The sequence below is a fragment of the Empidonax traillii genome, unplaced genomic scaffold, assembly GCF_003031625.1.
Source record: "Empidonax traillii isolate 1590-97213 ecotype Southwest subspecies unplaced genomic scaffold, ASM303162v1 scaffold1724:size79124, whole genome shotgun sequence".
In the NCBI taxonomy this organism is placed as follows: Eukaryota; Metazoa; Chordata; class Aves; order Passeriformes; family Tyrannidae; genus Empidonax; species Empidonax traillii.
This window is the reverse complement of record NW_020956917.1, coordinates 36386-48644: the sequence shown is the minus strand read 5'-3', so window position 1 is coordinate 48644 and position 12259 is coordinate 36386. Positions and strand designations below refer to the sequence as shown.

Here is a 12259-nt window from a genome sequence, read left to right as displayed (position 1 = left end):
CAGTGGCACATGCCAGCCTTAAGGCAGAGACACGGTGACATCTAAAGCATGAGAGGGTTCTGCTCGAGGGACGTGGCTTCAGCGGCTGAAAACGAGACACGGAAAGGTCACGGAATCACAAACACCAAACAAAGAAGGAATTTCTGCTGGAGAGCAGGGCATGGATGAGGGGGTACACCTGGAGAGTGGGCAGGTGGGCGCCGGGCCCCCTTGCTGGCCACAGATGGGGACGGGGCGGCTGAGACGCCGCTCGCTCGGTGACGTCCCCCTCGCCCAGGGCCTGCGCCGGCAGCTGGCGCGTCCCCACGGCGTCCCGGCACGTGCCTGGGAGAGCAGCAGGAATCGGCAGGAATGGGCAGGAACGGGCAGCCGGCCCTGCCAAGTTTCCTTATGCAATTTGCAAACGGCTGCGAGCACGAGGCCAAGCCGGAGCTGGAGGCTCCGTGGGGCCGGCGGGACGCGGTGGGGGGGGGGGGGGGCAGGGGCTGCGGCACAGGTGAGCCAGCCGGGATCGGCTTGGAACAGTCACCCCACGGGATCGGGAATCCGAACGGGGACACGAGGCTGCCATGGGGGAGGGAACCAAGGCGGGGGCAGGTGCTTCCTCACGGGGCCAGAGCCCAGCCTGGAGCGTCAGGGCGGGTTCCAACGCCCTCCACAGCCCCAGCAGCAACTCCCAAGCGCTGGGAGCAAACCCGGCCCTGCCGAGCTGGTTTGGGTGCTGGCTGGGGCTGCTCGGGCAGCGTCGGGGCGCTGGGCACCCACAAACCTCCCCCCTCGCTGCCGAGAGGGCAGGTGGGAACGTCCCCCATGCGCTGCTGGGGCAGCAGGGACGGGGGTCACCCCATAGAATCCCACCTGGGAGCTCACACACATGGACCTAAACCAGTTACCAGTGGTTTGTTGGGAAAAGAATTAGGAGCAGCTCCTAAATTAAGTGGCTCCTGCCCAGGCAGTGCGTTCCCAACAGCCTCCCATGGCTCTCCTGCCCTTCCTCTGCTCCCAAAGAGGCAGAAATCAATTTGGTAATTGAAAAGAGAATTGAAACGAAGAACAAACTGTGTCAGGGGGGCAGGGGATGTCATCGCTGCCTACCCAGACAAGCAAATACGAAATACCCAAAAGAAACAAATCAGCTTTAATGAAGGAGCTGCTTCATTCCTTAAATAAAAACAGACCACGATCAAGCCAGCGGAGTTTGACATCCTGGGAGGGAGCGGGGAACGTTTAGTAACCGGGAGAAACTGGGAGAACAACGTGTGGCCAAGGACCGACTCGGGGGCTGCTTCTTCGGCGGCCCCAGCGCTGGGGAGGAGGGGTTGGGCAGCAGTGGGATGGATTTCAGGAAGGCAACCGCTCAGACCACGGGGGAAGTGCCTGGCCCTGAGCAGGTGCAGGTGTCTCGTCCCGCTGCCTCACCTCCGCGCAGGGAAGGAGCCATTCCGAGGAGCAGCTTCCTCCTCGCCGAGGTGTCGAGTCTGGTGCTGGGATTCCCGTGGCCACATCCCTACGTGTTGCTCCTCTCCTTTGATTTTTCACCTTTGCTGTCCTGGGATGGGGGGGGGGAAGAGCAGCAGAGGTTCAGGACCACCCCAAACCCTGGCATGGGGGGGGCTCAGCACTACGGCTGGGTCCTGCCAGCAAAATCCACCCCCCCCCCCAATTTGGGTGCCAACCTCCCCACCCAACCCCTCTGGGCACAACCATCTCCTCGTGGTTCCAGATTTTTCCATCACAAGGGCTTTCTCAGGGCCCCTCCATCAGACAATCTGCTTCCCAGCCCTCCCTGTGTATGGGAACCCACCGGCACATGCCTGCCCGGGTCCGGGCTTGCTTGGCTTCCACATGTGAGGAAGGGATGGGAAGGGAAACCAAAAACACACACGTGGCACTCCAGCACGCTCGCACACGCACAGCTCACAGCACTGGAGCAAGGAGACCCCATGCAGGGAAGCGCTCTTATCCCTGAAAAACCTTTAACTCTGCTGCCTGAATTATCTACTAATAAGGTCTCAACGTTTACTCTTCCAGAGAATTCCTGCCTCCTAGCTTAGGGTTGGGTTTTCCCCTCTCTAAATGGATCTATTTTCCTAACCTGAGCAAATAATTAAAAAAAAAAAAAAAAAAAAAAAAAAAAAAAAAAAAAAAAAAAAAAAAAAAAAAAAAAAAAAAAAAAAAAAAAAAAAAAAAAAGTCAGCTTCAGACTTACTTTTTACGTGGTTTTAGTTTTAAACACTTAAGTAACTCAAATTAACTGGAGCCCTGCTTACCACCTGCAAAGAGAAGCTGAGGTTTGGGACAGGTCAAAGACGAAACAGGTTAAGGTTTCCTCAGAACAAGGTTAGTATTTTGGGATGGGAGAGGGAACTGCAGCCTCACACACACACACACCAGTGGTACAACACACACAACACAACACACACAGAGCGAGGGGATGGTACCTCTGGAGGGGGTGGTTTGATGGTCACGGGCTGGGATGTCCGGCGGGGTGGGGAGGGCTTGGGCTGCACCTGCTGCTGGACAGTGTTGTAGTAGGTGACCCCTCCATACACCTGGGACTGCGCCTGCGGGAGCAGCGGGGTCAGAGCTCCAGGATTGGGGGGGCTGGGAGACCCCACCTGCCCCCCCCCCCCAGGCTTGACAGGTGCCCCCAGCCAGCACCAAGGGTGAACCGGCATGGGGAGGGGGTTAATCTGTGCTGTGCCCCCCATTGATCAGCTCCTGAGGCCCCTCGTGTACCCCCACCCCTTGATGGGGTCCCCCTGGCAGGGTGGGTAGAGATGGGACACGGCCCATGGCAGAGGGGATTCCCCTCAGGAACACCCTGCAGTTCCCCAAGTGCCACGTAACGCCTGTGCTTCCCAACAGCTTTTCCACAGGGACACAGCTCCCCGGCACACCCAGCCCCGTGGCCCAGGGGTCAGGATCTGCCCCCAGAGTGGGGATCACCCGGAGCAGCAGGAAGGGCAGGGAGTGTCTGGAGCTCAGGGATCGTGCAGCTCTCTGTCCTGCCACGGCGTGTCAGCCCTGCTCCAGGACGGGGATCTGGGCTGGGCTGGGCTCATCTGCCTCCTCACACACGTCTAGTCTGCTCTGATCTGCCTTTGCAAGGATATGGTCTGCCCTGCCTCCTGGGGAATCTGATCTGATCTGGTCTGACCCTCACAGGGATTCGATCCAATCCGCCTCCTCAGGGATCTGCTCTGATCTGTCTCCTCACGGACACGATCCAATCTGCCTCCTCGCTGCCCGGCAGCAACCTTAGATGTGGAGTTGGGTCACAGAGCAAGAAAATCCAGCCCCATGTTCACACCATCCAGCTCCCAGCCTCCATCCCAAACAGAACCGACTTCCAAAGCCGTTCCCATGGTGTCCTTGGGTCAACAGGGACCTGGAGGGGTTGTGCCTGTTCCCAAGTTTCCGGTGGGCTGTCTCCTGTCCCATAGGGGAACGCCTCGATTCCAGATCCCCCAGCACAGGATTTCCAGACCCCACACGCGGGGAGCAATCCTTTCCGGGATGGCAGCAGCCTCCCCCTCACGGAGCAGCGCAGCTGCTCCACATCCTCTCCCAGGAAAACCTCGGAGAACACAACCAACACAACCCCACACTCCACAGGGTCCCTCCAGCCTGGGAAGGAGCCGCGGCACACCCGGCTTACCTGCGTGTTGGGATAGAGGTGTGGAGGGGGCGGAGGGGGCAGAGCTCCAGGGGGGTAAGGGTAGCCAGGATTCCCAAAATTCATCACTCCAGGGGCAGAGAAGTAGGTCGGAGTGAGCAGCTGCTGCGGCGGGGGCTGGCCCGGGGGCATGGACACCGGCGGGGGGTACAGGCCGGGGTTTGCCATGGCGGGGGGCGTCTGGTGGGGGTGTAAACCTGGAGGTGATGGGGAGGAGAGGGATGTCACTGGAGGAGCCGCCGTGTCCCATGGAGGGCAGGGCTGGCAGCAGGAAGGAGCACGCTCTGCTCCAAGGCTCCCCTGCAGCCCCACGCTGGGGAGGGACACAGGGCACGGCCCCTTCCCCAGTTCCAGGTCCTGATTCACCAGGACAGGACACGGCCCCATCACAAATCCACTTCAGGAAACAGTTTTGGTAGCAAGCAGAGAATGTGCCAGTTCAACAGCTTCTAGTTCTGCTTTTCCCCGAGCTACGGGAACAGGGAGTGAGGAACCAGCCCAGTGCCCACGGAAGGGAGCGGCACAGCCCAGAGAGGCCCAACAGGGACCTGCAGAGATCCAGCTGGGAGCTGCCAAAGATTCATATCCCCCCACCCTGCACTGGCTGGAAGCTCCAGAAACACCTATTTTTTTCTTTCCTTAAAACTGACACCGATTCAGCCTCACTGCAGTAGGGAGCAGGTCTCTTCCATGTTGTAAAACTAGGGAAAATGGATTCCCCCACAGTGACAGGGGCTGTGGGAAACCAGAGTTCTCTGTCCCCCAGGCCCAGGGGTGTCCCTCTGGCTCCTCACCTGGATGAGGGAGGTGCATCTCCGGCTGCACGATCATCCCTTGGGGCGGCAGCGGGGTCGGGTTCTCCCCGTGGGTGTAGATTGGTCCCTGGAATTGTACTGCAACACATGACAGCCTGTGAGGGAAAAGCTCCACGGAATTTCATTCCCCTGCAGCAGGACGCACAGCCCAGTAGCCCTGAGGGCTCCCAGCCAGCTCCCACGGCACACACAGGCTCCCAGGCTCACAGCTGCCATGTGATCCCAACAGAAAAGCCTCCTACTCCCTTCGGAAAGCAAGAAAATACTCAGGGAATTTTTTTTCCTCTAACGCTTTAAATGCTGGAGGGAATTTCTAATCCATCCTCAGCCCCACTCGGTGACTCTCCCCGCTCTCAAATGTCAAAGACCCGATTTAAAGTTCATTTCAAATCCTGGTTCTCAGGAAGAATTGGGGTGTCCTAAGAGCCCTGGCACAGGGAGGGGATAACACTGAGGATAATTCCACGGTTTAAACACAACCAGGGAGGCTCCCAGCAGCCTTTCAGTCACCCCATGAGGGGACACAGCGACACTACAACAAAGGAAAGAGAGGACAAAGCCCACCCCGATCTTCCCAACCCTAACAAGGGGGTGGGGGATCCCTGCTCCGGCTGCCCAGCTCTGAGCACACCTGGAGCCTCGGGAGCAGGGGGGAAACACTCACGTGGGTCATAGTAGTGCCCTTCCATGATGCTGATGTGCATGGGGGGCGCGGGCTCCGGCACGGGGGGTCTCTGGCGCTGCGAAGAGTAACGCTTGACACGGCCCCCCGGCACAGCCTGCAAGAGTCCCGGCGTCAGGGGCAGCTGGGAGCCACCAACACCACACCCCCCCTACCCAAACCTCCCCGGGGTCACCCCTAAACGCCCCCCAAAGGGGAAAGGCTGAGGGTGTCGGGCAGCCTCTAATTACCCCAACCCCAAGCAATTAGAGCCCGTCTCCGGGATCAGGCGTTACCATCTCCTCCATCCGGTTGAACTGTGGTGGTGGCCCAGTTCCCACGTGCATATGGTTGGGAATACCTGAGGAAGGAACAGGCTGGTTATTATTGTGGTTTGTGCTTGGTCCCAGGCCGAGGGATGTTGCTGTGGCTCAGCTCCCTCTCCCATGACACGGAACCTTCGGACTTCGTCACCCTCGTGGTAATTTTAAGTATTTTGGGACAAATTAGAGGCTGTTTTTGTCACTGCACACTCACCCACGGTGCTCAGCACCTTCTAAATCCCGCTTAAAAAATAAATCCCAGGTCCTGCTCTAAGCTCTGTGTCTGCTGAGACATGGATCTCTTCCAGGTGGATCAAGGATCCACGTGGGATCTGAAGCTGCAGTTTAAACCCTCTGCAGGGTGTAAACACCTTTATCAAGGGAACCTTTGGAATCAAACAGTGAAGTGATGGCTTTTAAAACCATGATTTAAACCCCAGTGCCAAGGTGATCCCAGGTGATCCCAGGGGAGTGAAAATGAACTAAATAAATACTGGAAGTGCTCATGGATCACTGACAGTGCAAATACAGGCACAGGGATACAGAATGGATCGATGGGAGCCAAATGCTTCCCACAATTAACTCCTCCCTCATCCACTAGGGACAAACAAGGGACAAGCAGAGTCAGGGGCAGAATGTGACACAGCCTAGAGCTGTCCCAAGGGAAATTTGTGAAGATGCTTCATTTTTAAGCATAAAAACGCCCAAAAATACACAGACTCAGTTCTTCTGAACTCTGATCCCGCTGCCACGTTTCCATCCTGCCCAAGGGTCCGTTCACACACAGACTTCCCAGTCCCACCAGTACAAAATGACTCCTGGTTCTATGACCTCAACCCCACAGACGCTTATGAAAGAAGCAAGTCACTTCCTTCTCCTTGATCCAGTTTTATTCCCCTCGGGAAGCACTCTAGCCCTCCCCAGAACACTCTAATTCTGCACAGGGATAATTATACCTGGATGACCTCTCCATGGATACGCATCTGGAACTGTCCTCAGCTGGCAGCAAGGTAACTCTGTCCCAAGTCCCTTCCTCCTCCCAGGAACAAAGGGACTTGCCAATCCCAGCCAGGCCTCAGCTGGTGGCAACCAAGGCCCAGTTCCAGGAAATGAGCTGATAAACAGGGAAAAGTTCCCTCCTGCTCCAAGCAGGACATCACAGAGCCCAGTTTTTGATCCTTATCTCCTGCCCTCTTGCAGCATGAGTCAAGTCTTGCTGCGATTCACACCGCAGGGAGAGGGAAAGGATCTCTCCTTCTGTCCTTCCCAGCCCTAACTCCTTTTGCCTGCTGGAATGTTTAAATTTCCCCTTTTTCTCCGTGGTTTTGTCCCCACTGCACTTCCTCAGCTGGAAAGCCAGGAGGCTGCTCCCACTTACCCCTCATCTCCCGAGGTGGGATGAACTGGGACTGCCCCGGGGTCCAGTTCTGCTCCGTCAGGTTCATCTGGGTCATCTCCTGCTCGAGTCCATCCACGCTGGATTCCACCGGCGACTCCCAGCTGCTCTTGGCTGGCGGGGGGGAGGCCTCTGCAGGGGTGGGTTTTGGAATGACAGGAGCCAGCCCCTCGGAAGCGGGCGCTTCCTCCGACAGCTTCCCCGCGTCCCCAGCCTTCACTCTGGTCCTCCTCGCCCGGGAATAGGATTTCTTCTCCACTGGCCTGTCTGGCGGCGGCTGCACGGCGTCAGCAGCCACGGCTTGGTTTTCCAGAGCCCCCTCCTCCTTCCCGGGGCTGCCGTGGATGTGTGGCACCTCCAGCTCGGGGGACGTGTCCCTCGGCGGGCTCTGCTCCGCCCGCTTCCCGCGGTAGCCGCTCTCCTGCTTGGCTTGCTCCCCGTTTCTGTGCGGGACACCCGCTTCCGAAGCCCGGTAGCCCGGACGGGTGTCCTTGTAGCCCCCCATCCTGGGGTAGTTCCTGGGGGGGGGCATCCTGCCGGCGCTGGTGGAGCTGCGGCCGCTGAAGGGGCGTGGCGGGGCCGAGGGGCTCTTGGCCCCCTGGTGCCTCGGGGGCTTCGGGGGCCTCTCGTTGGACCAGTTGGGGTCTCGCTGGGGGGGACTCCCAAAGCTGGGGGAGGAAAAACCGCACGATTAACTGGAAAGAAACCTCTGGGTGGGAGGAATTGCTGTGCCCCTCTCTGGGATGCACGTCTAGAAATCCCAGGGGTAAGTGCTGGCTTTTAAAACCATGATTTAAACCACAGTGCCAAGGTGATCACAGGGGAGTGAAAGCAGACACAATAAACACTGGAAGTGCTCATGGATCACTGACAGTGCAAATACAGGCACAGGAAAACAGAATGCAGTAAGGGTAGCCAAACGCTTCCCAAAATCAACTTTCCCATACCACAGGGCTTCCCTTCTTTGGGGCTCCAGACCTGTCCCCTCACGGGACAATCCAGGCCCTGGTGTGACTCTGGGGCTCACCGTGGTTTGCGCATCCTCCTGGGTTTGATGTCATCGGGGTTGTGGGCTGAGCGGATGTCGTATCCATACAGGGCAATCAGCTCCTGCCTGGTCTTGGGGGCCTGCTCGTCCTCCCGGAATTTGTCGTGTTCCCAGCGCCCCTCGTCTTTCCACAGCTTCCGCTGACGGCCCTTTGGCCTGGAGCAGGGACACAGGGAGGAGCAAGGACGTACAGTTGAGATGTGGCAGCCTCGAGCAGTCCCACATGCAGAGACCGAGCATTCCTGGAGCAGGGAATGCACAGGAGGCAGCATTCCTCCTTCCCCCCAGCTCCTCCTGCCCAGCAGCTGCTGGTGACCCACTGCTCCTTGGGAAAAGCAGCAGGAAGGGTCACTGCTCCCTGGCACGAGGCTTTTTTGGGGAGTTTATTCGCATCTCTTCTTCAAAACAAAAACCTGCAGTGTCCTGGAAGGACACAGAGCAAATAAGGGAAGCACAGAGTGCATCCCACTGAAACGAGGAGCTGTGCTGCCAGAGGCTGACCTGGAAGCTGGCCTGGAATGGCCTCCCTCTCCCAGAGCCCCTGGGGGGGCACATACCTGACCTCCTCCTCCTGCGTCTGCCCTCGCAGGTCGTGCTCGAAGAAGAGCCCCTTGCGCGGGATGTACGCGGGGTTCTTCCGATCCTCGTCGTCGTCCAGGTGCTTGGGGACCTTCTTGCCAACTTTCTTCTCCACGGGCTCCGTGCTCTCCTGTCAGAACCAGCGAGCTCTCACCACTGCAGCAGTCCTGCTGCCAGCTCCCAGCCCGTCCCCGCGGGACACCCACCTGCCCGTCCCCGCTCTGCCGCTCGCCCGTCACCGCTCCCTTGGCGTCCAGCTTCTCGCTGCCCTTCTCTGCTCTGGCTGCTGACTCGCAGGAATCCGTGCTGTCCTGCTTCAGGTCCACCTTGGAGCTTTCTTCCTCGCTGTAATCCTCCTCCTCCGCCTGGCAGACACCCAGTGACTCAAATGTGCTCCGTTAAGATTCCCCCCAAGAAATCTCCCCAAATCTGGAGTCAGACCCAGCAACAGGTCCCGCACAAATATCCCCAAATCTGCAGTTAGATTCCACAGCAGATCCCCCCAGGAACCTCCCCAAATCTGGAATGAGATCCCTGTTCCACCTGTTAGACCTGACTCTTCAAAAGCAGAGAACTGGTTCTTAAAATTCTTCCTATCCCTGTATTTTTACAGCAAAAGCAAAGGTTAAATAAACCCAACCTCTCCCAAGAAAGTGAGGATCCAACAGGCTCTCTGGAACGGAGCTGGGATCAGATCTCCCACAAAGCCCTGGCATCCCATCACTCCTAAAAGGGCTCCTGCAAACTGGGGAGGACTGGTGATCACGGGCCCTTCCTTCCACACCGAAGGCCCGGATCCAGCCAGGGCCACGTTTCCAAATTCCCTGGAGTTCCTCAGCTGACTCACTCTGCTCAGGAGCGTGACCTGGTTTCACCCTCCAGGAGCCTCCGGAGGCTGGAGCCGAACTAAAAATAGCTCGGGGTGATTAACCAAACCCTGCTCCATTTTCCTCTTTCAACACAGCCCTCGCGCATCGCCTGCTCCCGGTGTTTACGCTGGGGAAGCCCAGGCCGGGCATTATTTTTAGGCACAGGAACAGAGTCATCCTGGCACGGGTGGTGATGCAACAACCCCGCTGCCACCGGGAGTCTCCACACGGGATTCCAGGCTGGAGGAGCTCTGGGAGCTGCCCCGTTCCCTCCCTGTGCTGCCGCGCTCCTTCCTCGTTAATGGCAGTGCTTAATTCCCAAACTGAGACTAATTCCCGAGTTAACAGCTTGGATTCCCTCTGCCTGGTGGTTTGTGTGTTCCCTAACCACTGGACCCCCGAAGGATCCCAAAGCAGAGATGGATTTTCCCTAGAAACCCTTCACTATATCCCTTAGAGACCAGAACTTCTCTAAACTTCCTGGAAATCTTAAGAGTTCTGAAAATCCAGGGAAACCTGCAGGCCCCAGGCACTGGTGGGGTGGGATTCCCTCAGCACCCTCAACTCCTGGGATGCATCATCCCTCCAGCTGCTCCTCCAGAACACAGGGAAGCTCCTGGGATGCTCCCAACCACCACTTTGCTTTTTAATTTCAACTAATTAAAACCCAACGAGCATCCCACACTCCTCCCACGCCCTTCTTGGCCATGGCAAATCCTGTTCCCAGTGTCTCAGGAGCCAGGAGGGTTTTCCCTGGCACTTACTGGCCCTACACCTTCCCAGCAGCACAGGGACACTGGTCCCAGTGCCAGGGGCTGTATCCCAGGGGTTGGCACAGGGAGAGGCCGTTTCCTCAGGATACAGAGGGGTCAGTGGAAGAGATCCAAGGACACAGCCTGGGAGTTGTGCTGAAATTCCATGAGAATCAGTCGCTCACCTCTGAGTCCTCAGCGCTTTCATAGTCCGAGAGCACAGCTGCAGGGAGGGAAAATGGTTGGGATCAGGGCAGAGTTGGATGTGGTTTCTCTCTCAGTGCCACCAAATCCCTTCCAAAGGGACTCTGGAGGCGAGCACCATCCCGGATCAACACCCCCCAACCAGCCCAGCAGGGAGCAGGGGTGAGTTTGAGGTGCGCTGTCTCTGCACCCCATGTTTACCCCACGTTACAAGTGAATATTTGGGATGGCAACAACCACAGCATTGCTGGAAAAGGCACTTTGTGTGATTTCTACTTTTCTTCTTCTTTTTTTTTTTTTTTTTTGGTGCACAAACAATGCTTACAATGACCAGAAACCATCACTCACCATCTCCTTCGATGCCATCCTCGCTTTCCTGCGGAGAGAGGAGAGAGAGGGGAGTTAGAGGAAGGGGAGACCAGCAGCCAGGTCCCTGCAGCGTGGAAACATGGAATGATGGAACTGTTCAGACTGGAAAAGACACTTAAAATCGCCAAGTCCATCACCCCAGCACTGCCTTGTCACCACTAATCCATGTCCCCAGGTGCCACATCCCCACTGTTTTGAACATTTCCAGGGATGGTGATTCCACCACTGCCTGGACAGCTCATTCCAGCATTTTACAACCTCTTCCACGAAGAAATTTTTCTTAGAAACTACTCACCTAACATGTACTACCCTAGTACCTTTTCTAACATCTACTGTTTCGTCCTAGCATCTGCTTTTCCTAATATCCAGCATCCTGACACAACCACAGCAAGGTTTGGCCCCGCTCCTGTCTCATCTACCCTTGGAATTTCAGCTCCAGTGACCACAAAGGATCAAATCCCAGGGTGTCCCAGTGCCTTTCCAGAGCAGCTACACTGGGGGAATATCAAGAGCAAAGCACAGCCTGTGTCACAGCCAGTGCTGGGGGTCTCCAGGGAACACAGTGACAATGACAGGAGTGCCAGGATCCCTCCCTCGCCGAGGGACAGCCAGGGAAAGGGCAAAACCAGGGAATAATGCACAGATGCCGTGCAGGACCCAGCTCAGGAAAGGGGCTGGAAGAAGGAACAGCTCAGAACAGGAAAAGTGTTCAGTAAAATTGTTGCCCAGAGAAGCTGTGACTGCCCCAATCCCTGGAAGTGTCCAAGGCCAAGTTGGAGCATCCTGGGACAGTGGGAGGTGTCCCTGCCCCTGGCAGAGGGTGGCACTGGATGGGCTTTAAGGCCCCTCCCAACCAAAACCATTCCATGATTCCGTGATAAATGAACAGACTGACCCAACTGTGCAGGAAAAACAACCTCAGAGAGCACAAACAACCAGCCAAGACACAAACTAAATCTAAACGCCAAAGCAATCCCAGGAAAACATGCTGGGAATCAGGGGGAGCTGGAAATAACCAGCCCTGGAACCCAAAACAGGAGGGAACTGCACCTGGGCGTGAACTGCCAGACGAGGGGAGAACAGCAGCCCTCACCCACCGACCCCCCCACTGCAGGGACCCCAGGGATGAGAGCTCAAATGGGGAATGGGGAACACACCCTGGGACACAGGGGGACAGAGCAAAGCCCCTTCCTGGTCCTGGGGGGCCACAGAGCGCCCCTCCTCCCGGGGTTACCCCAGCCCTGCTCCCCACAGCACACAGAGGGGGGTCTGGCTCCATTCCCCCAGTACCCCCACCCTGCTGCACCTCCAGCTCTCCAGTCCCCTCTTGCCCCCCACGCTCCCCCACCAGCCTCCTCCTGGCTCTAAGACCCCTGACTTCCCCCTCCAGCCCCCTGCCTCCCTCAGGAGGGTCCCCACTGTCCCCACGGACCTCAAATTACCCCCCACCCCCAAAAACACAGGATCCTCCCCCTCCAGCCCCCTCCCGAGGGTGCCCAGTGTCCCCGATTCTCCCCCCTATACACCAGTGCCCCCCCCCATTCCCCAGCCCTCCCACTCGGTC

The 12259-nt window shown here is 57.5% G+C and overlaps 1 protein-coding gene across 1 annotated transcript; it reads right to left on the bottom strand.

Annotated features, from left to right (window-relative positions):
* Positions 1 to 1115: 1115 nt before the first annotated feature.
* On the bottom strand, positions 1116 to 10997 carry CASC3 (CASC3 exon junction complex subunit). The gene is made up of 13 exons (XM_027908489.1): positions 10991 to 10997; positions 10675 to 10788; positions 10308 to 10345; positions 8708 to 8866; positions 8480 to 8631; positions 7902 to 8078; positions 6857 to 7542; positions 5452 to 5516; positions 5159 to 5273; positions 4474 to 4572; positions 3662 to 3876; positions 2442 to 2564; positions 1116 to 1549 (listed from the first exon to the last, which is right to left on the bottom strand). Exons 1-13 carry the CDS (start codon positions 10995 to 10997, stop codon positions 1508 to 1510), a joined length of 1992 nt encoding a protein of 663 aa, XP_027764290.1. The 3' UTR covers positions 1116 to 1507.
* Between the last annotated feature and the right edge of the window lie 1262 nt (positions 10998 to 12259).

What these genes read in the sequence shown, in the direction of transcription:
- CASC3 (XM_027908489.1), bottom strand. An exon ending in ACGCAGGAGGAGGAGGTCAG is followed by an intron (nt 8,079 to 8,479) that starts GTATGTGCCCCC and finishes TCCCTGCTCCAG; the next exon opens with GCCAAAGGGCCGTCAGCGGA. An exon ending in TCAAACCACCCCCTCCAGAG is followed by an intron (nt 1,550 to 2,441) that starts GTACCATCCCCT and finishes CCCCCATCCCAG; the next exon opens with GACAGCAAAGGTGAAAAATC.